Below are 24815 nucleotides of genomic sequence, written 5' to 3' on the forward strand. Positions count from 1 at the left end.
GGGAGGAGAAACATCTATCAGCTGCCTCCTGCATGCCCCCTACTGGGGATCGAGTCCAAAACCCAGGCACATGCCCTGACCGTGAATCAAACCGGGGCCTCTCAGTGCACAGGACGGTGTTCAATCCACTGAGCCACACTACCCAGGGCTTATGTTTAGATCTTTAATCCACCTAGATATTACTTTTGTGTATGATGTGAGGTTGGGATCAGACTACATTTTTCTCCAAGTGATTATTCAACAAATCCAGTATCTATATTTCACCTACTTTCCAATTACTTGAAATGCTGTATTTATCATATATGATTTCCCACATGGCTCCAGGTCTGTCCTCAGCTCTTTGACCAGGAACTTAGAGAGTCGCTGGTTTATCACTGCCCCAGGGCTCCATTGTTGTGGCTTTATAAGATGTTTTACCTGAATGGCCATCCTGCAACCTTGTTCTTTCTCACAAATTTCTGGGCTATTCTCACACATTTACTTTTTTGGATTCATTCATAAAGTTCCAGAAAAAAAACCCAAATGTGTGGATCTTTTCACTGGTACTGAATGAATTCATGGATGAACAATGGGTTGATCTGCAAAGCCACCTGACAGCTTTACTGAGCTCAGTCTTTAGATCCAAGAATGTGTCATAGTTCCCTATTTACAGGAGGCCTCTTTTATGTTCTTCAATTATATTTCCTAACTCTCTTTACAAAGGTTTTTCTATTTCTCAGGGTTATTTTTTCCCAACTTTCAAGTACTTATTAATCAGTGTAAACCCCAACACAATACACCAACGTGACTTCGCATTTGGAGGGGAAACAGTTCCTGGCTGAGTGCCTAGCTGTGCAGGTGGCTTCTGGAAGACCATTCTGCAAACAGCCTTACAGTGAAACACCTAGCAGCCTGGACCTTCTTTCTTCAGTCTGCTGTAATCTACACTCAATGAGTACAACTTGTATTGCTCATCGGGACCCAGTTTGTTCCAGGGTTCTGGGTTATTCTTTCTGTCCCAACAGACATCTGGATTGAACAAAGCCAGGCGCATGACATACAGCATTGCCCTAGTACCTCCGGCTCCAATAAATACAAAGAGGGGGATCAAGCTTGGATGCTTCTTGGCCTGACTGGGGATCTGGCAGAGCATGGTTGCAGCAGAGGGCTGGGAAGCAGAGAAATACAGAATACTTCTCAGGGTTATTTATAGACATTTTCTTTTCTTTTTTTTTTAAATCATCACCGAAGATATGTTTTACTATTAAAATAATATATGTTTTACTATTTCTAAAATAATGGTATATCATATAATCGGTGGTGTCGTGGATTCAATAAAATATAATAATATATGCATATCTGGGTCCTTTTTCCTCCTTCTTTGCTAAAGGGACTAATAGTCACATGGTGAGAGAGGCATGAAATAGCCAATCTAGGAACGTAGAGCTTGGGGATGCTGCCATCAACTTTGCCAACTGTCTTAAGAACCATCTATCTTACCGCTTAGCTAAAGCATTAATGTATTTCTGAAATTACAAGATCTTCCCACTGTGAAAACTGTCACAAAACCAAGACTGACAGAACCACCCACTGTCCCAGTCTCTTCCCCAATTAGCAGCAACACAGGGAACCTAGGGTTAGGTGCTCACTCCTGCAACAGATATCTTCAGAAATATGGTGATGGGGGACCAAAAGCCCATCACTGATACTTCCTGTGGCTGAGCCACACTCTGGTGACGGGGTTGCTCAGGTGAGGGAACTAGAGCAGACCCAGCTCATCCCTCTGCCCCTAGACACAGAGCAGGCCGCCTGAGTCAGTGCTCCCCCTACAGGTCACAACAGCATTCAACCCTCCTCAGCTCCTCAAGGCTGCCTGATTTTCACATGCTCATTGTGCTCAAGGCTTTGAAAAGGCACCAAAAGGTCTATCACCCCCAAGAGCAGGAGCTCAATCCAACCAGAACTAAGTGGTACCCAGGATGACCACCATCTTGCAAAAATAAAAAAACCCAAAGTATTGCAGTGGAAACTCATGCTCTGTCCCCACATAAGAAAAGGGTTTTGGTTTCCAGTTCTCAGAACAATGACCCATCATGAAAAGACCATGCCAAACTCCCTGTACTAGGGACCTGACCCCAGGAGGTTCATCAGATATCATTACTGGTTAAGGGATCTACTACATCTAACTAAGAGTTAGTGACCCCATTTTTTTTTTTTTTACTCCTCACCTGAGGATATTTTTTTCCATTTATTTTCAAATAGAGTGAGAGGGAGAGAAACATCGATTCAAGAGAGAAACATCAATTGGTTGCCTCCCGCACGTCCCTGACTAGGGCCAAGGACGAACTGCAACCAATGTACATGTCCTTGGCCAGAACTGAACCCTTTGGTCCGCAGGCTCTAACCACTGAGCAAAACCAGCCAGGGTGTGATCCCATTTTTTAAATAGGATCTGAGCTTTTCTTTTTTTTTGTTGTTATGAATTTTTTATTTATTTTTTTGTTACAGATATTTTACCTTTTTACCCCATTGGCACCCCCCACCCCATTTTTTGTTTTTTATCCTCACCCGAAGACATTTTTCGATATTTTGTTCAGATAGAGTGGGAGGGAGAGACAGAGAGAGAGAGAGAGAGAGAGAGAGAAACATCGATGTGAAAGGGACACATCGAGTGGTCGCCATCCACGCGACCCAACCAGGGCCGGGGACAAACTGCAACCGAGGTACGTGCCCTTAGTGGGAATCGAACCCGGGTCTCTCCAGACCGCAGGCCAATGCTCTAACCGCTGAGCCAAACCGGCCCGGGCTTTTTTTTTTTTTTTTATCCTCACCCAAGGACATTTTTCCATTTTTTGTTCAGGTAGAGTGGGAGGGAGAGAGAGGAACGGAGAGAGAGCGAGAAACATCGATGTGAAAGGAACACATCGAGTGGCTGCCACCCACACAACCGACCAGGGCCGGGGACAAACTGCAACCGAGGCACGCGCCCCTAGCGGGAACCGAACCCGGGTCTCTCCGGACCGCAGGCCGACGCTCTAACCGCTGAACCAAACCAGCCAGGGCCCCATTTTTAATTACTGATTCAGTCAAGGTGGCCCCCAGGTAGAATTCACTCATGTGCAGTTTCTAGTTCTTCGTTTTCTCCTCCCATCACTATTTATGGAAATTTTGTATGAAAGTGACATTTGAAGTGATGCCGCCAAAATCGGGAGTCAGCCATGACCACAGGAGGTGCCCACATGCTAGAGCATCCAACAGCCCCAAGGGCTCCGAGCTGTGAGGGAGGGAAGGGTCACAGGAAGAGGCCAAGCAGTCAGGAGAGCTCTCAGCCTGGGCTGCATGTAGATGGACAGGCAGACCACCCCCAGTCACTGAGTAGTGGGGAGGCTGGTTAGCTCTGGCAAATCCTACAGAATCATGTGAGGGGCCAAAAGTGTAGCAGGAGCATGAGTGACAACAGGCAAAAGTGGAAATGACCCAGATGTCCATCAGTGGATGCATAGATATGAAATGTGATCCATCCAGACAACTGAACGTTATGCAGCTACAAAAAGGAATGAAATTCTGATGTCTACTGTAGCCTGGATGAACCTCAAAGACATTGTGTGTGTGTGTTTAAATATATTTTAATTGATTTTTTATAGAGAGAGGAAGGAAGAAAGGGAGAGAGAAAAGCATCGATGAGAGAGAAACATTGATCGACTGCCTCCATACCGGGAATCGAGCCCGCAAGCTGGGTATGTGTCCTGACCAGGAATCAAACCAGCAACCTCTTGGTGCATGGGAAGATGCTCAATCCACTAAGCCACACCGGCCAGGCATCGAAGGTATTATTATAAATGAGCCCAGCCAGAAAGGAAAGGCCCACTGATATGAAATGTCCAAGATAGACAAAAGTACAGACAGGAAGTAGAAGAGTGGGTACTGCAGGCTGGGGAGGGTGGGGAGTGGCTGCTAACAGGTATAGGTGTCACTTTGGGGGTAACATGTCCTAAAGTTACGTGCTGATGACTGTACAGCTCTGAATGTGCTCACAGCCACTGAATACACCTTAAGTGGGTAAATTGTATGGTGTGAAACTCCATCTCAATAAAGCTCTTAAAAAAAAGCGTAGCTGTTGGTCAGAGTTAGGGTTGCTATTCTGGGTTGGACCTGGGTTTGAGTCTTGGCTCTGCCACTTTATTGCACCCTCCTTAATGTCAGTTTCTTTACCTATAAAATGGGGACAGGAGCAGTATGATGGATTAATGGTGCCATGCACATAACATGCTGGTGTTATTCTGGAGATGGGTACAGGTGCTGTGGGCTCCTGCTCCGCCCCTCCCTACATTCCAGTTCCCACCCCTGGCTGGCCAGCAATGGCCTCAGACCTCCTCCAGCGCTCCTGTGGCAGCAGCAGGAATGCCAATCTGGGTCCACAGACCCTGACACAGACATGCAAATGTCACCCACCTGTGTGCTTTTCTAGGGAGGGCTTTTATGTTTTTATCAAATTCCCAAAAGCTCAAGAGTGCATCACGATCTGCTGTGACAGTTCTCAGAACACACGATAGCCTCTCGCCCGAGAGGCAGCCTCCCTGGACATGCTCTCCAGTGCCTTCCTCGCCAGGCCGGTAGGACTGTTACCTCCAAGATTGGCCGGGGCAGAAAGGTGCTACTCTGAGGACTCAGTGTGCATGACTATATAATAGCCTCGATCCCTGTGACCTCTAACTCTGCTGACATGTGGCCTTCCCATGGCAGGTAACTTGCCTGTAGTGAGAGCCAGGCCCGGCCCCTACTGATGTGAGTGCAAACCCAAGGGAAGCAGCCTCTGGGAAAGCAACGGTAGCCAGTCCTTAAGAATCCACACCTTTCGCCCAGCTGGTGTGGCTCGGTGGCTGAGCGTCGACCCATGCACCAGAAGATTGATTCCCAGTCAGAGCACATGCCCAGGTTGTGGGCCCGATCCCCAGTGGGGGGCATGCAGGAGGCGGCCAATCAATGTTCTCTCTCATCGATGTTTCTATCTCTCTTTCCCTCTCCCTTCCTCTCTCTAAAAATCAATAAAGAAAAAAAAAATTTTAAATAAAGAATCTATACCTTTCACCTTGGGGTTCCCAGGTCTAGAAATCTGTCCTAAAGAAATCATCAGGCCCTGGCCGGTTTGGTTCAGCAGTTAGAGCGTCGGCCTGCGGTCCTGAGAGACCTGGGTTCGGTTCCCGCTAAGGGCGCGTACCTCGGTTGCAGTTTGTCCCCGGCCCTGGTCGGTTGTGCGGGTGGCAGCCACTCGATGTGTTCCTTTCACATCGATGTTTCTCTCTTTCTCTCTGTTCCTCTCTCTCCCTCCCACTCTACCTGAACAAAAAATGGAAAAATGTCCTCGGGTGAGGATAAAAAAAAAAGAAATCATCAGATATGTGGGCAAAGATGTACAGCCACAGGTATCTGTGACAGCAGTATTCAAACAGCAAAATTAGAATCAAAAGAGAACGGATTAGGTAACTTACAGTCACACAAAGGAAACAAAGCTAAAATGTGTACAACAGTAGGGGTTCATGGAAATGGTATGTCATCCACAAAGAAAAGGACAGACATGAGCTGACAACCCACGTCCTGTGTACCTATGGTGCCTAGAAGGGTGTCACCAAGACAGGAAAACACTCATCATGGCATGGGGGGTTCCTTTGGTTTTTACTCTCTTCTTGGCAATTTGTGATATTATTTGAATATTATATTGTAATACACAGGTATCATTTTCCCCAAATTAAAAAATGCCTAAAAACGAATATGTACAGCATTATCTGAACAATGAAAGAGTGGAAAGATGTCAAAATATTAAAAGTGATTGCCCCTAATTAGATTTTTCTAATCAATATTGATAGCTCTGTATATCTTTAAATATTATTTTTTACAATGCTTATGCTAAAAATTCCATTGCTGGCCGGTTTGGCTCAGTGGTTAGAGTGTTGGCCTGCAGAGAGGAATAGTGGGTTTGATTCTGGTCAAGGGCATGTACCTCAGTTGCGGTTCAGTCCTGGCCCTGGTCAGGGTCACACAGGAAGCAACCAATCGATGTGTCTCTCTCACATCGATCTTTCTCTTTCTCTTTCTCTCCCTCCTACCCTGTCTGAAGATAAATGGATAAGTGGGGATTTAAAAAAAATATATATATATTTACTACTGAAAGTGGGCATATTGTTCCTGATCTTAGACAAAAAGGTTGCAGTCTCTCACCACTGAGTATGAATATACTTTACAATACTAAACTATACACTCAAAATGCACAAGATGGCCTGGCCGGTGTGGCTCAGTTGGCTGGGCATCATCCCATGCATCAGAAGGTCACTGGTTCAATTCTCAATCAGGGCATATGCCCGGGTTGCAGGGGACATGCAGGAGGAGGCAGCCGATTGATTATTTTTCTTCTTCATTGATGTTTCTCTCTCTCTCTTTGAAATCAATAAAACATTTTTTTAAATGTGCAAAATGGTAAATTTTATGTATAGTTACCACAATTTAAAATTTGTCTGAAAAAACTCCCATTTCAGGCACATGGCGGTGCTGCTGCTGACACCCCAGATATTTATGCCCGCAGGAGGTGCTCCCTACCCCAAAACATCAACTTATGAAAACAACCAAGAGGCTACCCCAAAGCAAAGAGAGCAACAATCTACTAGACTGAATACCAACTGGACCCTCCCACGTGGCCCAGGCCTGGCAACAACTGCAGCTGGAAGGCGGCCGAGTCACTGGGGACAGCGGCGACCACTGGGGACAGCGGCGACCACACACAGCGGTGCTGAGCATAGGAGCGCAGACGCGATGCGGAGCGTCCACGTTAGCCCGTGCAGTGATGGTCACAGAAGACTAGCAATAAACACTCTTCAGTGCGAGACAGCTCTGTCTACTCCGGCAGACCACAAAATACAGGTCACAGCATCAGAAGGCAGCCCTCAAAACTTCTGGAAGAACAGTTTCCACCCCGACTTGCCGCATGCATAGGCCCCAGTTCCAGATGCTGCCCCCTCCCAAGCGGCAAGGACAGAGAAGCCCTCTTCCTGTGAGCCACTTCAGTGGACCTGGGTGTGGGGAGAGGACCAGCAGAACACTGCCCCTGAGACAGCCATACTCTGCCCTGAAGCCCACCTTGCCAGGGGCTAAGTGGGGAGGAAGTGCTGAGCTGCCGTCCCTGGGGTCCTGGAGCTCTTCCCACAGCATGGCTTTGGGGCCAAGACTCAGGCTCTGGACAGATGACTGGGGTTAGGGGTTTCCAGAGGTTGGGGTGAGGGGTACACAGACACATGGTCAGGGGCAGGAGGTTTGAACCCCACTGAGAGACTCCCAAGGCGACACTTCTGACTTCCTGCCGCACCCAAGGGCCCGGCCTGGCCTCGGAGCCATGTGGGCAGTCCTTGGCTACCAGCAGCTGCCTGGCAAAAACCAGGGGTTCCACATGCTGATGGCCATCCTGGGACAGAAGGGAGGACCGGAGCAAGTCTGTGTCAAACGGCCAGCTCTGCAGCTACATTAGACCCAAGGTGCTGAGGGCACAGGGAGCACTACATGTCGGAAAGGGGCATTTTCCCGTCCGAGTGGAGGACCTGGCCACAGCCACCACCCAACACATTCCTGGAAAGCGTGCTGCCTGCAGCGAGGGGCGGTGCTTCGGCCTGAGCGCTCATGGCACGGGCTTCTTTCTGGGTGATGACTTGTTCTAAAACTAGGTGGTGGCACAACTCTGGGTGTGCTGTAAGTGGTTGAGTTCTATGGTGTGTGAATTAGATGTCAATAAAACTGTAGAAAGAAGTTCCTAGCTCACAGTTGACAGACTTTGCTTCATCACAAAGGAAACCAACAGCAGCCCCAGGGCCCTAGGGTCACGAGACAGCTTATGTTTACCTAGCAGGTCGGCCCCTTCGTCCACGTCCCCGATGACCTCAGATCCTGCTGTCGACAGCTCGTGGTACAGGGAGTCAGTGTTGATGCCAAAAGCCTTGTTGACAATCCCCTGGGTCGGGCTGTGAGGACACACAGCAGGGAATGGCAGAGTGAGTGGGCAACATCGATGGGCCAAGTATGGGGTCTCCCTGACACCCTACACAGGCATTCGATGCCAAGGCTGCCTGTGCAGGTGCAGGCGTGGCGGGAGACAGTGGGGCAGTGCCCCAGACATTCTCCCACTGTGAGAAGCTGTGGGGGCACCCTCACCCAAGGCACCAACTCCTGGGGTGAACCCGGAGCTGAGCAGGACCCAAGCCTGGCTCAGTGAGTACCTGTTGCCAGTGCGGTCTAGGCGAGGCTCCCGGCCCATGTCCAGCTCTGGGGTGGAGTCAATGATGTCTTGAACATCAGACCACTCATCGCTGCTGCCCATGCCTGAGTGAGAGCGGGACCAGGTCAGCAGTTCCCTGCATCCCTCACGGTTGTCTTCCGGCCCCATGCCCACAGACCCTGGTAGACTACCCCCAGGGAGACTATCAGGAGAGGGTTTCCCGGGCTGGTGTTCAGGTGGAGCTGTCCCCCAGGACTGTCCTCCTCCTCGTGATCTCATCTCAATAGGACAAATGTCCTGATTTTCTCCTCCTTTTCTCTAGACTGTGTCTGCTGGATGATGGTAGTCAACTGTAGAAGCTGAGTTGTAGCCCCAAATTCACATGAAGCCCTAGCCCCCAGGACCTCAGAATGTGACTGTACTTGAAGAGGGGGGCTTTAAAGAGTTGATCAAGGTAAAATGGGGCCCTGTTCCCATCAGACTATGTTTTTATAAAAAAGGGGATCAGGATGAAGACACACAGAGGATGACCACAGGTGGACACAGGGAGGAGATGGCATCTACACACCATGGAGAGAGGCCTCGGGAGAAGTCAGCCCTGATGACACCCTGCCCTCCGACTCCTGGCCTCCAGACTGGGAGAGATAAATGTCTATGGTTCAGAGTGCCCAGGTGGTAGTGTTCATTATGGCAACCGAGCGGAATAATACATCTACCAAAACGACAGCACGCAGAAGAAAGAGAAACCTCCCCAGATGAGAGGTGGGGAGGGCAGGGGAGCCATGCAAGGGTGGCTGCCCCGCCCAGCCCAGGGCGTGCCTGGCGGCTGGTACCTATGCTGACGTTGCGCATCTCCTGCGTGACCTGGACCTCCATGTTGCGGCTGTTGCGCTTTTCCCGAGCCCGCTTGCTGTTCTTGGTGCCAGTGCTGTAGTCCCCCAGGGGCTGCAGGCTCTCGTTGAGGGGTGTGACTGCGGCCGATGGCACAGAGGACGTGGGTGTGTTGGATTTGGTGCCCGTGGTGCTGGGTGTAGCAGCCACTGAGGACTGGCCCGACTCAGACATCTCATCATGTGGACACTAGGGCCAAACACAGGAAGAGGGGAAGCTCGTTGTGTGGGTCACTGCCCCCGCGGGCTCTGGATAAGGCCCCCTTGCTCAGCTTCTTTGCCATTTGGACCATAATACACATCTGAACTGGAAGGGACAGGTGGACCCTTGCTCTCCTGTCGGGTTGATTCCTCATGGCCTAGTCACTTGGTTCGTCTAGCCACTGCCTCTGGCTTTCCAGAGGCAGCAGCCACCTCAGTTACATGGTTTAAATCGGTGCTTTCGGCTTGCACGCCCCCGATGATGCCGCGTGTGATGGACATGGAGCTACACGGATATGGCAGGCAACCCTTTGCAGCCAGCAGGCGGTCAGAAACAAGGTGCAGCCCAGGGCGGGCAGAGGGCTCTAATGGGGCTGGGAGGACTGCTTCTGGTTGTTACCACTCGGCACTGGCCGGCTATCTCACCACTCCTGTGTCCTGCTCCCCACCCTGGCCAGTCGGGAGCTGTGAAGGGGTGTGTGCCTCTCCGATTCTGCCCACCATGGCCTCCCAAATAGACACCAAGGACATGTAACGCTTAACCTCCACAGCTCAAATGGACCAAAGTCTACTCTAAACATCTACGCAAATACAAACTGAAATCCCACTTGCACAGGATGGGACATCCCCCCACTATTCCAAGAGAGAAAAGAGATGAGATTATTAAAATCTGCAGTCAACAGTTAACCTTAAGAATTTCATGGAGAGACCACATGCTACCTGAATAATCATAGGACATGAGACAAACACATTCTTCTCTTGCGGTCTTTCCTAATGGAACGATTGGACATTCGCAATGAAAACAGCCCGACGCCTCTATAACTTATATCAATAACCAAGTTACCCCGAGCAGGGGCCCCAGAGCCTCTCCGCAGCCTGTGGGCAGCAGTTCCCCTTGGCCCCTGTCCCCTTTCACGGTGCTGAGAAAAGGCACGGTCTCGGGAGAGGTTCCTGGGGTGGGGTGGGGGTGGGGCTGAGAGGTGGCTCACATCCCATCACCCTACAGTGCCAGGTCCCACGGTTTCCCCAGAGGGCACACTTCCAAGGGAACTTTCTAACAGGGCAGGAGCTGATGCAGGGGGGTCCCGTCCTCCCCATAAAGCTGGATGAATGTGGGGACCAACCTATACCTGCCTGTAACTGAAGGGCTAGCCTCTAGGTGACCAGGAACCACAACTGGTTGGGAGACTTCTGAGCACAACCTTTGCCCAACCCAGCTGGTCACAGCCAGGCCCAGGGCAGGACACTGCCTCTCCCTGGGACAGCAATTCTGGCTTCATCTGACAGGCCCCTGAGACTTCTCTACCAGGAATCTCAGAATTCCAGAGCCTTCTCTAAACAGGGGTTTTTGATCTGGGAGGCTGTCCCCAGGGGACGCCTGTGAGGTATGAAGACACTTGTCGCATCTGAAGGGGGTGGGGGGAGTGTTCCTGGCACGGAGTGGGTGCAGTCTGGGAAAGCCACTCAACATTGCACAGAGCACAGGACAGCCCCACAGCCCCAGACTGCCGCTGTGCAGAGGTGAGAACTCCTGCTTGAGCGCTTGTCCCTCACTCCCCAGAAGCGCCTCTGTCAACACATTTCAATTTGGGTTTGGATTCTGCAGCTTAGGTTCCAACTGAGAGGGCCAAGTCCTTTCCTCGTCAGAGCTCTGGTGCACACTGAGCCCCTCCGGGATGGCTCCCGAGTGCTGTCTGTCTACAAGACAGAGGCACGTGTCCTCTGGGGAGGGGCCCTCTGCTGCACCAGTCCCGTGCCAGCCAGCAATCGAGGAGATGGGTGCAGGAGGCTGGGTGCACAGGAATTCCAGGAAGAACAGAGAAGGTCAGGTGAAGAGGCCCCTCTCACAGAACCACACCTTCCAGACCACCTTCCTCATTGGCCACATTTCCAAGTCTATCTGCGACTCTCGAACTTGTGTCTGTTTTTTCCGTAGGTCTCCTTGACCCTGGTCATCACTGCGGGAAATTCTGCGATATAACCAGGACTCCCCAAGCTCCTTGAATTCTTTGTTACCCTACGGTCCCCCACTTACCCACGGGACTCCCCCCTGGCCACCACTTACCTAAAGGCAAACCTCTCAACCTCCTAAACATCAACGTGTAGCAGTGACCTCCAAATGCAAAGAACCCAAACTCTTAGCGGTCTTTCCTCACCATGAGTAGCCACAACTGTTTGGTTAAAACACTGAAAATACAGTACATAAAAAGAAAACAAAACAAAACAAAACAAAAAACAACAAAGAAATTAAGAAATTAGAAAAACCTTAAAACCTAAAGCACAAAATTAAAAGAACTTAAACAATTGTTTAAAAAAATCAAAATCAAATAAAACACATCTAAGAACTAAAACATAAAACATGATGATTTATTAAGAGAAAGACTTAGACAGGTAGAGGAGAGAGAGGCACGAGAGAGCTGGCGCAGACAGGCGGGAGAGCCGGGAGTCCAGGAGGCCCGGGGAGGAGAAGCCCTGAGGCTCTCTGAGGCTCAGGAGGCTCCTTCAAGATTTCCCGGAAGCCCCCGCTGCAAGCCCAGTTTTCCTCTGAGTGAGAGTCAGTGTGAGCAGTCAGCTGAAACAGCCAAGCCCGGCCTGAATGGTGGGGATAGCTGGAGCCCCACAGGCTTCTGCCCTTCTGCCCAGCCCCCACCCCGTCAGGACAGCTCATAACTGGCAGGTGAGCACAGAGACATGCTCACCCCCTAGAACAAAAGCAGAAGCCAAAGGAGTCACAGCTTAAAGTGACCTCCTGCAGGCAATCCAGGCTCAGAGGTGGAGGGCAGTCAGGAGCTACAGCAGGAAGAAAGTGTCCAGGACGCCAGCCCCGTGTCCACAGCCCAACCGCACTCAGATGCCAAACCCCCTTCCTCCTGCAGGCGTCTTCTGACAGCCTCTGCAGGAGACTCTCCAGCCCAGGGTCACCTCCTCCACCCCTGACGGTGGCATCCTTACCTGGTGAGGGGTGTGTCCTGTCCTGCCATAGCCTCCTCCACCAGACAGGCCGAATTCATAAACCAAAATTGGCTGCAAGTGACCAGGGGCCCTGAACGACTGATGGGCCATGGAAAGTTCCTGACCTCCGCTTTCTCAGCGACACCCATGCGGGGTGCCCTCTCGTTAGCCGTGCACATCTGAATGTTGCCTTCTCAAACTCAGAGACCCAGAAGCCACCAGCAGGTGCAGGTGGGTGACAACAGCCCAGAGAAGAGAAGCTGCCTCCTGGCCTTCGACTCTCCTGGTTGCTGTGCAAACCTCAGACACCAGAAGCACAGCGCACTCTGGGCTGGGACCTGGGCTGGCTGTGAGACTAGTCCTTTGGGGTGTGTTTGGGGAACAGTTGCTAAGCTCAGCCCTAACAGATGGTCACCCTACCTGCAGAGGGGTTTGGCCTGGACTGGTAGGTGCCAAAGCAAGACCATGCCCTCCTGAGCTGGTCTGGTTTCTCTACTGTTGTCATACCCCAAGCAGGGGCCCCACTAACCCAGGAAGAGCTGCAAAGGGTTGTATGCAAAGACTGGACTTCCTGAATGGACATGGGGCGACAGGGAGGAGACCTTCACTCCACGGCACGGCTACAAAACCTGGTAGGTGGAGCTGAACTGCAGCTGGCCGAGGTCGCTCAGGTGCCAGTGGTCCCCCGAAGGCACGAGCTTGCCCCCCATCTGTGCACGTACCATGCCGTCGGTCAGGGGGAAGACATTCAGAGAGGTGGGGCGCTCCTTCCTGCTGAAATGTGAGGGGGAAGACAGGAGGCGGATGGTCAGACAGCAGCTCACGAAATGAGAACCGACATTGCTCATGCAGACGCCTACGCTGTACAGAGCTGCTCTGAGGACATCCTCGCCTGGCTCAGGGGGAGGCCCGTTGTGGGGAGGGTGCGGTCTTCTGGGAAGCCCATCATACACAGTGACCTCCTGTCCCCTCCTATCCACAGCCACTCTTCAATCAAAGGTGTTTTCACGTTCAGGGGAATCTCTACTTCGTTGTGATCCCATATAGTACTTCCCTGTCCACTATGTTGTGACTTATCAGTTTTAGTTACTTTGATTTTAAACAGACATCAGCTATGTATGCTGAGACACCCTGCAGCAGTACCAGCAAGGGGCCCCTCAGCATCATGGCCAGCACTGACCGGCTCCTCAGAGTGACAACTGTTAAGATGACGGTCTCCTTGTGTGGAGCCCAGACTCATATCCTGGAGCCAAGTAGAAAAAAATCAACCCTTGCTGCCCTGTTCTCTATCACTTGGCCCCACCCCTCAGGCCCCACCCCCTCTCCTTTACTGTCTTTTCATGAGACCTCACTGAAAAACATATTTGAACAATGTATGGAGTAAGAGAACCCTGCCCTTCTGCTGGGTGTCACCCCCTCCCTAGTCCCCTGGGCACCTTTCTCTGGCTCTGTGCATTGTCCCCATTGTCATGGAACACTGACACCAGAGAGGGGTTTTCAAAGCTATGCGAGGAAATGGAATGTCTGGTAGCCTGGACCCGTAAGAGTGAAGCTCAAATCACCTGACGTGGGCTTGCCCTTGAGAAGACACTCTGTGGGCCTCAGTACCACGAGGGCCCAGACCCTCCTCTGCTGGAGGCTTCAAGGCAGACACACTGCAGCCCAGAGACGTCATCCACACAGCCCACACTGCTCAGAGCTGTTTAGGCCAAGAATTACAGTCCCTCAAACACAGCCTCTCATGCTCAGAGCTCAGTCCCCAGAGACAGCGGTGGGATGGGTGGTGGGGCTTCCTAAAGAGTACCAAGGAGCTGGGTCCAGAGGTTAGACTGTTCTAGAGAGATGAGGGGCATCCTCACGGCACTTGCATGCAGGTGGTGAAGAGGAGGAGCAGAGCAGCCCCTGACGACCAGAACCGACATGTCCAGGCAGCGGCCTCATAAAGTCCAACTCTGGGAAGGAGTCTCTCTGGCTGGGGCCCCACACAGGAAGTTTGTGAGTCGAGTCCCACTTTGTCCCCTCCATGGCTGGCCCCTCTTCCTGTTCAGGAAGATGCTGCCTTCTGCAGAGCCGTCTCCCTGGACGGGCTGGGACCCAGCTGTACCGTCACGGAAGCTAGTCTGAGTTGGGGACAGCACCAGAGGAGCAGTGTGCTCCCAAGGGGCTGGGCTATCGATGCCTGTGGGAGTCATACAGAGGGGCACGCTCAGGGCCCAGGCGTCTCAGGAAGTGCCTCACACAGCCCTCATCACCTGTGACAGAGGACGCTTCCTCAGACATGTCACTTAAAAGCTGTAGAAACTCAGATCCTAAGGAAGACAGCAAGTTGGGAAGCTCTGTCTGCAGATCCACCAAGACGTCAGGGCCCATGGCTCAGCCCTCTTTTGGCTCTGACAGCTCACAGCGCCAGAGGCATTAGGAAGCAGCCTCTGCCACACCTCAGCTGTCCCTGCGGGGGGGGGGGGGGGGGGCTGCGACTCCCACCTGCTCCCTCAGTGCCTCCCAGCCTGTCCTTTGCCCACTTTTCCTGGCTCCCAAGGCTGGAATGGGAAGCCCCGCTCCTGGCCAGCTCTGACCTTGGATAAATGCACACAATGGGTTCCCTGGCCCCAGACAAGTTTGATCCTGGCTGTCACCAGATGCTACAGGGTGTGAGTATCTTGCCTCAAAGGACGGGGGACACTTGTCCATAACCTGCTTCCACAGTTCCGTGTGCAGACACACACTACACCAAGGCAGCCAGGCCACTCCGCCCGGACAGAAATCATCACCAGTTCGGCCTCATCATCTTTGTGTTGCTCCCCACAGAATCGAATACGAGCCTCCTCTCTGAGCCCTTTGAGCACTTACTGGACATGCTGGCAGCCCAGGGCCCTGTCTGAAGCTTGGCCTCTCAGTACACCCCTGCAGCTCCCTCAGGAGGTGCCTATACTCGTCCTTCAGAGGCTGCAGCCCGAGGGGGTCACACTACCTGCAAAGGTCATGCTGCCTGTGGGGTCATGGTCATGCCACTGGCTTGGGGCTCAGGGCTCTAAGTGACCAAGTCGGGCATCAGAGTGCAGGGTCTCCACCCCACCCTGGGCTTTGGCTGCATAATCCCCTCTGAGGACGAGTGGGTGTCTGCTGAGCCAGTCCTGCCCAGTGTCTACTTGGGGCTATCTCGGGGAACTTGGGCCAACCTCCTCAATGTCATGGCTCCATAAACACCCCATCAAGAGGTGCTGCAGGAAATGAGTGGATTCAGGAACCTCCTGTGCTTGTAATTAAGAACCACCAGTGTCCTAACTCTCCCGACCCCAAAGGCTCCAAGCGCCTGGCACGACAGCGCAAGCGCTGCATGGTCTTTACCTTTTCCTCCACGACTGACGAGGACTGTGGGACAGCGACAGACACAGGGCCAGCAAACAGCAGTGACAGCACAGAGAGCAAGACAAGAAGACAGCGTTAGAGAGCACCGGGGAGCTCCAGTCACACGTCTGCTCACACAGAGAGTACGTGTGCAGTGTCCGTCAGGCACCCCACTCTACAGACGCTGACACGCACGGACATCTACACGCGACAGACACGTGACATACAGACACATGGCCCCCCTTGCTTGGACAAACGGCCCCAAAAGAGGCTAGGTCAGCAGGTCACACACGCACTCAGCACAGGGTCGTGGGCCAGGCCCTCTCCAGATGGCTCAGCACACATGCAGACCCGGCAGAGATGGGGCGCGCAGCACACAGGCCTGTGTCCGTGTACCGAACAGGGGTTTCAAGCACACACTGAGTTTTATTCTAAAGATACACAATTCAGGAAACCAAGCCAGGAGTGAAGGAAAACGCCTGTCTGGGGTCAGGGGCAACCAGAGGCTCCCCAGCACTAAGGATGAACCCTCATGGTGGGAGCTGGAGAGTCTGAATGAAGAACCTGGGTGGACATACACATTTGTCCCTGAAAGATCCCGAGTTGTGGCAGAAGAAGCTATGCCCCAGAACGGAGTGGTCCAGGATGACAGGCAGGGCCTTCCCCTTAAGCCGCCAGTGCAGCAGCACAGGTCACAGAGGAATGTCTGCCCTGTGAGCCCTACAAAGGCCAGCGGCCAGCACAGTGACAGGAGCTCAGGCTTCACGATGCTCACCACTGTTCCTCCTAAAAAGTGAGGCGGTGGTTGCCATCGGTCTGTTCACCTGGAAACAGGTCCTGAGGCAAGAGTCAGACACACACGATGGCCCTCAGAACACCTCGCTCCCAGAAAGTGTCTGGGCCACGGAGAAGTGGCTGTAGGGGAGGCAGGAAGCCCTACAACTGCTGCATCGACCGCAGGACAACCAGCCACAGGACAACCAAACGCCTCTGGCTGGCTGGCAGGGCACTGGGGGCGCCCAAATACACGGCACCACCCTGTGTCCTGCCCAGCGCTCGGCGGACGAGCGCTGTCCCGGGCACTCCCCACAGGACGTGCCCCTCCGCACAGCTAGGGGACTCAGAGGACTGCGGCTGCCAGCCCCAGGCCCCTTCCTGCGGCAGGCGTCCCTCTGACAGGGTGGCTACTCTGGCTCGGGAAAGTCTAGTAAGAGAGAGTGCCAAGGGCCTGGCGATAGCCACGACCCAATGGGCACATGTGGGCCCCAGGGACCCCCTTCTGGCAGGATCAGACTGGGAGACAAGGCTTGCGGAAATCTGGACCACAGCCTCAGCCCCTCAACAGTGGGTCTGCTTTACAAACGAAGGAGCTCCTGTGGGCTACAGCCTGGCGCGGAGAAAGCCCCTGCCACGCGCTACCCCCTTGGGCGCTGCTCGCTACGCTGGGCTCCAAAGGCGCTGCTCACCAAGAGGCTACGAATGGCTATGGCCAGGCAGCAGGGTCTGAACTTGCCAGCATGGACAGAAGAGAGCCACTTCTGAGAGCCTTAGGACAGGCTGAGGGGTATCGTACGACCAGCCTGTTCTAATTCCGGGGGGGGGGGGGCTCCAACAGAGCCTTTACGAGCTGCTGAGGGGCCTCAGAAGGGACTCTGCAAGCCACCCATGCCTCCCCAGGAGCCATGGCCAAGAGGACAGTGCCCTCCACGGTCCTGGGGGCTTCTCTGGGGAGGGGGACGCTAACTGCCCACAGGCCTGCCTGTCACAGGGGCTGAAGCACAACTCTGAGAAGCAAGGAACCTGGAGGGGCCAGAGCTGCACAGGTCCAGCTCTGCTCAGGGCCGAGGGGTCACACGACACGCTGACAGCAGGTTCGCAGACAGGCCCTGCCTCCAGCACACATGAAGCCTTCTACAGAAAGTACGGCCCACCCCGCAGTCATGGCGCCTCTGCCATGCAAAGGAGGAATTGGAGATCAGATCTGGCCCCTGATGAGGCCGGGCCCTCAGGGCCCAGCTATGCGGTATGGGCAGCTTCTGCTTTGGGCTGAGCCTGAGGTTCTGAGGACATCTATTTCTCTAGTTACCCTGGGGCCCAGAGTGCTGACCACTGACTCAGGACCCTGGACGCTCATGGCCTCTATGTCCCGAGTTCAGAGGTCACACCTCCCTGGCTCCTGGGAAAACTGTACCCCTCTCCCTGGGCCCAATCCTGCATGACCTTCGAGAGGCTCCGGCCCGGAAGAAAGCTGGTGGAGAAACGGCCCAAGGCTCCAGAATGCTGCAGCTCAGGAACTAGCCCAGTGTCCAGAGTTCATCAGAGATGCCCCAGCTCAGACACCCTGCCCAACTTCCCCTAAACAACACGAAGGTCCCAATTCCAGGTCAGCCGTACAATGCAGTTTCCTGGAAATTCCCTCAGCAACCTGAGTGCCAGGAGTGAGGACTTCACAGTGTGCTCAGGAGAAAACGTCCAAAGCTATGAAAGAAATGGTAGCTTGGAGATGGTGTTCCCCTTCCAGATACCCGACCCAGGAATAGTGCCTGCAGAGTGCTGCAGTTTAACCAAGACTTTGATCTATATCCCATCACCTAATTCTCACAGGGCCTCCAGGTCAGCTAGGGAACAGCCTCCATGCCCTTCTCCGGGGCAGGAGCACTTTCAGCAAGGGCATCCGCAGCTGTAGACCATACTCCCTGCTAAAAGCTGCAAGACTGTCTAGCAACATGCTGTCATCCCTTGATGACCACCTTTCCTAGGCCCTGCTAGGCTCCCACGCACACTACGTAGTTCTGGTTTCACATTTGAAGACTCCAGTACAGGAACACAATAGCTTTGTCCACAGTGACCCAGAGAGTAACTGAGGACGCCCACAGGGGAAGGATCTGTGTCTCCTTGTTTACAGATATAACCCACCAAGGAGACAGGCCAAGAAAACTTTTGTAGCCAACAAGGCCTGTGTATGACCTGACAAGGGGCTGCAGGGCTGTGCCTGCAGGAATGAGGGGCCACAGCTGGAAATGGACCAATTTGTGGGGACTGGGATTCCCACCTCGGTCTGCCCTCCCGCCTGCTGGAGACTTAGAACATGGGTACCAACCTCCCAGCCCAGGTCAACAACTCTGGTCTCTCATGGGCTAACCCCTCAAGCTGGCGACACCATGGAGATCTTTGACAATCTGCTCCCTTGGGGACTGTGGCCTGGTTTCAGCTGACTGGAGGGCACAGAACATGGAGAGGGAGCCAGGCATCTGCACGTTTCTTCCCATTCCCTCAATCAACCAGCACTGAGCTCCTAGGCTCAGACACGCCAGGGCCTCTGACTGCTGGCATCGGCACTGCCCGTCCTGCAGCAGGGGTACGGCTCCGTCTGGCAGTCACCCAGGTGTCCCCCACCCCCTCTCCCCCACCCACATTCAGTCAGTTCTCGTGATTCTCAGTGGTTCTGTTTTATAAAGTCACCACAAACACTGAATTAGTGAACATTGAACCGTTGCTCCCAGGGAAATATGTACATATACAGATACACAGCTCACGTAGATTAAAATCCCTAACCCCTCCTGGTAGATTCTATTTTAAAAAACACAAAATGAGATGCGCATATGTTTGGTGACCCGAAGCTGTCCCATGAACAGGATCCAGAGTTGGGCTTCAAGTCCCACATAATGGCCTCCAAATCCGAGCACCTCGTACAACACTCACCACCCTCCGTCTCCATCCTCTGCGCATCTGCATGAGGCTGAGATCAGCGGGAAGTGATACCCTGTTTGACCTTAGTGGGCATCTTGCATGTTGGGTGACTCAAACTTTTTACCGCTCTATGGATGTCTGCAGATGACTGAAAAGTGCGGCAAGTGTTGATTTTGAGATTACAGATAAATTTTAGTGAGTAGACGAATTCATGAACACGGAATCTGCAAGTATTAGGATCGACTGTGCACAATTTTTCCTGGGCCTTCATGACTGCTCGTGAGCCAGCAGAAGCCCACCCTCGTCCCCTTTAGCCTGCTCTGGCGCCTGGGAGATCTCAGCACACATTCTTTGCTTAAGCCACACACTCCGACCAGAAACCCTCATCCCGAGTCAGGGGGATGCAGCTCTCCAGCCTCCTCTGGGACAAGGGGCCACTGGGCTCTGCGGGCTCGGCCCTGCCTACCTCCGCCCAGGCAGGCTGCTCTCGGTCTGGCTGTTCCCCCCAACTTGCTGCATCTTGGACCTCTCGATGTGCTCCACGTAGGTCTGTATCATCTGTGGAGAAGGACAGCTCCGCGTGAGTGATGGCCGCCGACCAAGCCTCTCCACCTCCCTCTCCAACCTGCACAGCTCGCGACCTGCCATGCTCTGATGGAAACAATGACAGAGCTCAGAAAACGGAGTCTGACCAGCCCAAGCTTTCAGGCTTGACAGAACATCAGGAAAAGAAAGGCATCTGCAAGGAAGCAACCCAAGGTCGGTGGCTGCCACACGTGTCTGGCTGTGGTCGCTTTCTCATGGTTTCGCTCTGAGTGTGACCTGTGTGAGCTGGAGGCTGATACCACTCACGGCTAGGCACCTACCTCTGTGTGTCGCTGGTGCAAAGCATTGTACTCCTTCTTCATTTCTGACTCCCGCTCCTCCAACCGGGAAACTGGAAAACACAATGACTGTTTGTCAACTGCACAACCCAATTCTCATAACTCTGTACTGCTCTGGATCTGGACTTAACGAATGGCAGGTGGAGGGTTCCGGGACTAGCCAACGCCTAGTGCAGACCGCTGCAGCACCCGAAGCTCAGAGATTGTTATCAGCAGGAGAGAATCGCCGGGGATGCTAGAATGCAGATTCTGACTCAGTCTGGGGAACATACTGTATGTGTGCAGCGTCATTTGAGGCTCTTCAATTCTGCTACAAAAAGATACAGCACGGTAACACTCACAAATCCCGTTACTATCTAAGCTTAAATTAGCTAGCAGCTTCCCAGACGCAGGCAAAACACAGGACATGGCAAGTGTAGACTAGGAGTGAGCGAGTGGCTTGTGGAAAGAGGCAGAATTCATAAGCGAGTAACTTCTAAGACATATTAAAGAGTGAAATAACAGCCCTGGCCTGTTTGGTTCAGCAGTTAGATCATCGGCCGGCGGACCAGTGAGTCCCAGGTTCGGTTCCTGCTAACGGCATGTACCTCCGTTACAGTTTGTCCCCGGCCCTGGTTGGGGTCGTGTGGGTGGCAACCACTCGATGTGTCCCTCTCACATCAATGTTTCTCTCTCTCTCTTCCCCCCTCCCTCCCTCCCGTTCAATCTGAAGATAAATGCAAAAATGTCCTTGGGTGAGGATTAAAAAAATAAATAAATAAATAAAAGAGTGAAATAACATCTGAGACATATGACAGACACACAAGTGTCCCTTGCATGTAAGTACCAAGGGCTGGGAAAACCAAGTCATGATTATACCACCTCAGGCTGGCAGTTGTGTCACCCCTACACCGGCAACCCCTGTGACATGCAGGATGGTCCCCTCTGGCCTGCATGTGTTTTGCCACCTGACTGCTCCAAGGCCTCACTGGGGAGCTACAGCAACAGCTGGGGACCACACCCCTGCATCTCAACAACAGAGCAAGCGTTTCACTGGACTCCAACACCTTCGTCTGTGGGCCTTCATTCAAACTTCAGCTGTCCTTGTAGTCCCACCAAGAGGACTGCTAGTGTGCAGAGCCAGGGACGGGACACAGACAGTCGTGCACCCAGGACTCATGTGGCAGTCCCTCCAGCACCGCCCTGTCCCAGTGTGTGAGCCTCTCTGCTTGTCCCACCTGTGCCTGCTGTAAACAGATTTAACACCACCACTCGTCCACATCTCACTCGGTCCATATGCTCCCCTGTTCCATGATTCCTGGTGTAGCTTTCCTAGCAGTGTCCTTGGAGGCTACACTGTCAAGGTCATTCCCCACATAACAGGTGGGGCCTCAGAGTCTGCATTTCTAATACTCCAGGTGATGGTGACACGGCTGGTCAAGGGACCACACTTTGAGGAGCAACAGGGGTATCTACACAAAGCAGAGTAATTAATAGCTTAGTCATCCCTAAACTTTATGCATCTCCTAAACTCTAAGGGACCCCACCAGACTTCCAACCAGGGGAACAGTGGGCAGTGGCGGCTTAAAGTGCCTGTAGACTCCAGCACACAGACACAGCACACACAGAATCGGCTCCAGCCTTGGGAGGGGCTGCCTGTCTGTGCAAGAGTCCCTGGAGAGGACTTAGGGGTCAGAGCCCCAGGACCTCTGCTAACCTCTGCTACCCAGTTGGAGGAACCCAGAGGCTTGGCCTCTCCCCTCTGGCCCTCACTCGTGATATTGACCAAATGAACAACTTCAACCTGTAATTTGGAGTTCACATGTTTTCCTTCTAAGAAGAGCAGAAACGGTTTCACGTATGAAAAGAATTCTAAGCAAAGGAAATATTAAGGAGTTTGTGTAATTAATGGGTTTACCTACGCATGCCTAAACTGGGCCTTAGGTTTGCTTCCAGTTTGCAAACACAGGCATGTTTGTACTTGTATGTGGCAAACAGCACGCTGGTTGTCCAGAACTCGCCGACACCCCATGGGGCACTGGCCTTCAAGTCTTGGTTCGAGACAGGGAGAGACCCAAAACATCTAACCATTTTTCTTCCTGATTTTATCTGAACTTTTTTTTAATAATTAAAAAAAATTTTTTTTGATTTTAGAGAAAGGGGGAGAGGAAAAGAGAGAAAGAGACATCGATGAGCCCTGGCCAGTTTTGCTCAGCGGTTAGAGTGTCGTCCTGCGGTCCGGAGAGACCAGGGTTCGGTTCCCGCTAAGGGCATGTACCTTGGTTGCAGTTTGTCCCCGGCCCTGGTTGGTCGTGCGGGTGGCAACCACTTGATGTGTCGCTTTCACGTCGATGTTTCTCTCTCTCTCTCTCTCCCTCTCACTCTATCTGAACAAAATATCAAAAAATGTCCTCGGGTGAGGAAAAAAAAAAAAAAGAAAGAGACATCGATCGATCAGCCACCTCCTGCATGCCTCACCCCTGGGGATCGGGCCCACAACCTGGGCATGTGCCCTGACGGGGAATCGAACCAGCGACCTCTTGGTGCATGGGTCAGTGCTCAACTACTGAGCCACACCGGCCAGGCTATCTGAATTTTTCAGAGAAATGAAAGCTCTTGACATCAAGGGAACTAAGTAAAACAGTCTCAATCATCAAAACCTCTAACTACAGAAAACTGAAATCGGAGATCATTTTAACTTTGACAGTACAGTTTAAACAAAGACTTCTGAAAACCAGAAGACTAGTTCTTATCACGGAAACAAGCACAAACCCTTTCTTCGCCTCTCTTTGCAAGAAGCAGGGTGTTCCTATAGGCACGTTGGTCAGCTGTATACTGTCCCAGGAACTGTCACAACGGGGCTGCGTCATCAGGCCCCACTTTCAGGTCACAGAGCAGCAATCTTTCCTCAGTGATGTGCAGACAAGAGCCTCCCAGGGCACGCAGGCAGCTGGGGAGCTCTGTCCCAAAGGACCACACAAGGATCACAGGTTTGTTAATTTGGGGTCAGACTGCAGAATATGCAAAAGTGCTATGTCATCAAAGGGGCCTTAATTATTTATTTTATTGCCACAAAGAATTAGAGTCTTTTTTATCCTCACCCGAGGATATTTTTCCATTTTTTGTATAGACAAAGTGGGAGGGAGAGAGAGGAAGGGAGAGAGAGAGAGAAACATCGACGTGAAGGGACACATCGAGTGGCTGCCACCCGCATGCATGGCCGACCAGGGCCGGGGACACACTGCAACCGAGGTACGTGCCCTTAGCAGGAACCGAACCCGGGTCTCTCCGGACCGCAGGCCGACGCTCTAACCGCTGAGCCAAACTGGCCAGGGCAAGAATTAGTCTTAATACAGAAAGACATACAGTGTAATGGTTAAGGGAATCACAGTGGAAGTAAAATAAGGCCATCACTGGGTTTTCTCATTCTTTTTTAGCAAAGGCTCTCAACATCCTGCCAGCTGGGGTGGGTCTGAAGACAACAAGCAATGCATCTGAAGCTCAGGCTGGCTACTTACTCTGATCTGCATAGTTTTTGGCCTTCAGTTCCAGCTGGCGGGTCTGAAACTCGTAGTGTTCCACCTGGATTTGTAGCTCTTTCTTCTCTTGTTCCAAGGCATCTTCAAACTCAATGAATTTCTATTCATAGAAGGGAGAGAAAGAGCAGGCGTCATGCATGTGGGATGGTCATACGACAGCACCCCCCACAGAAGGGCCACAGGCTTCACAGACCAAAGTGAAAGACCAGGCTCAGGGCCAGAATGCAGGGCTCCCCGGTACAGAACCTGCTTCCCTTCACATCACATTACCTGTCACTCTCTTCAGGCAAACCTGACACAGACCACATGTGACGGCAGGGGCAGGAGGAAGTAATAGCTCTGTAAACAGCTATCGGGAAAGTCACACTAGGGCCTGAATTTAAAAGGCCCCACTCTTGGTTTAATTTTGGAACTCTTAATTTTTTTTTTAAGTTTCCTACATTTATTATATTTTTGGTAACGTTCCTATAAAATGAGAACTAATTAGAGTTAGGAACTAAGATGTTATAAAGTTGAGTCGAATTATTACAATGCATTTTCATGTACAAAAATTTGGAAATTCTAAAATGAACTCTTTTGACCAAATGTGTTGAGGCAAACAAAAGCAGACAACTGAATCAGCCAAGAAGAGGTGAAAAACAATAGTTTTATAAATGTGTGAAGTCCAGAAAGGCTGGAGGAGAATTTGGAGAAGCTAAAGAAAACCAAAAAGATTTTATAAATAATACAAATAATAAAGTATATATGAGGTGTGAGATGTATTTTTTAAATAAATATTCTTTTTATTAAACAAAGCATGCTTTAAACAAAGATAAAATATTACACAAAAATTTAATAACTGATAAACTGCTAATTTGTTAAACTTATAAAATTGTACCAACTTATTTCATAACTCAAACAACAACAAAAAAAACTGTACATTTTTGTTACTCAAGCTAACTTACTTCCAAAATACAAATGTTACAAAATTTTGGTTTGAAAATGTCACTCTGTGATTGTCTCAATTTATTTTGCGGTGCCATGACAAAAACAAAGTGTCTTTAAAATGTTCTGAGTATTTAAATGAAATACTGTTTGTAACATAAACATATTCAAAAGA

General features: G+C 51.8%; 2 protein-coding genes across 16 annotated transcripts in view; both read right to left on the reverse strand.

Annotated features, from left to right (window-relative positions):
- MAPK8IP3 (mitogen-activated protein kinase 8 interacting protein 3) overlaps positions 1 to 24815 on the reverse strand; it is a 58372-nt gene that overhangs the window by 14785 nt on the left and 18772 nt on the right. For 4 of the 15 annotated variants that reach the window (XM_036278587.1, XM_036278589.1, XM_036278591.1 and 1 more), the window contains exons 2-9: positions 23696 to 23816; positions 20181 to 20251; positions 19781 to 19872; positions 15625 to 15648; positions 12906 to 13050; positions 9067 to 9313; positions 8235 to 8337; positions 7861 to 7979 (exon numbers count right to left, since the gene is read on the reverse strand). In XM_036278587.1, coding sequence (XP_036134480.1) covers positions 7861 to 7979; positions 8235 to 8337; positions 9067 to 9313; positions 12906 to 13050; positions 15625 to 15648; positions 19781 to 19872; positions 20181 to 20251; positions 23696 to 23816 — 922 coding nt within the window. The remainder of the gene's footprint in view (positions 1 to 7860; positions 7980 to 8234; positions 8338 to 9066; positions 9314 to 12905; positions 13051 to 15624; positions 15649 to 19780; positions 19873 to 20180; positions 20252 to 23695; positions 23817 to 24815) is intronic. The other 11 variants (XM_036278592.1, XM_036278596.1, XM_036278588.1 and 8 more) reach the window with 6 other exon arrangements.
- Positions 884 to 1163, reverse strand: LOC118641507 (cytochrome c oxidase subunit NDUFA4-like). Its single transcript, XM_036278781.1, has one exon. It carries the CDS (start codon positions 1130 to 1132, stop codon positions 884 to 886), a length of 249 nt encoding a protein of 82 aa, XP_036134674.1. The 5' UTR covers positions 1133 to 1163.

Source organism: Molossus molossus, unplaced genomic scaffold (assembly GCF_014108415.1).
Source record: "Molossus molossus isolate mMolMol1 unplaced genomic scaffold, mMolMol1.p scaffold_m16_p_3, whole genome shotgun sequence".
In the NCBI taxonomy this organism is placed as follows: domain Eukaryota; kingdom Metazoa; phylum Chordata; class Mammalia; order Chiroptera; family Molossidae; genus Molossus; species Molossus molossus.

What these genes read in the sequence shown, in the direction of transcription:
- LOC118641507 (XM_036278781.1), bottom strand. Translation starts at nt 1,132, where the DNA reads ATGCTCTGCCAGATCCCCAGTCAGGCCAAGAAGCATCCAAGCTTGATC.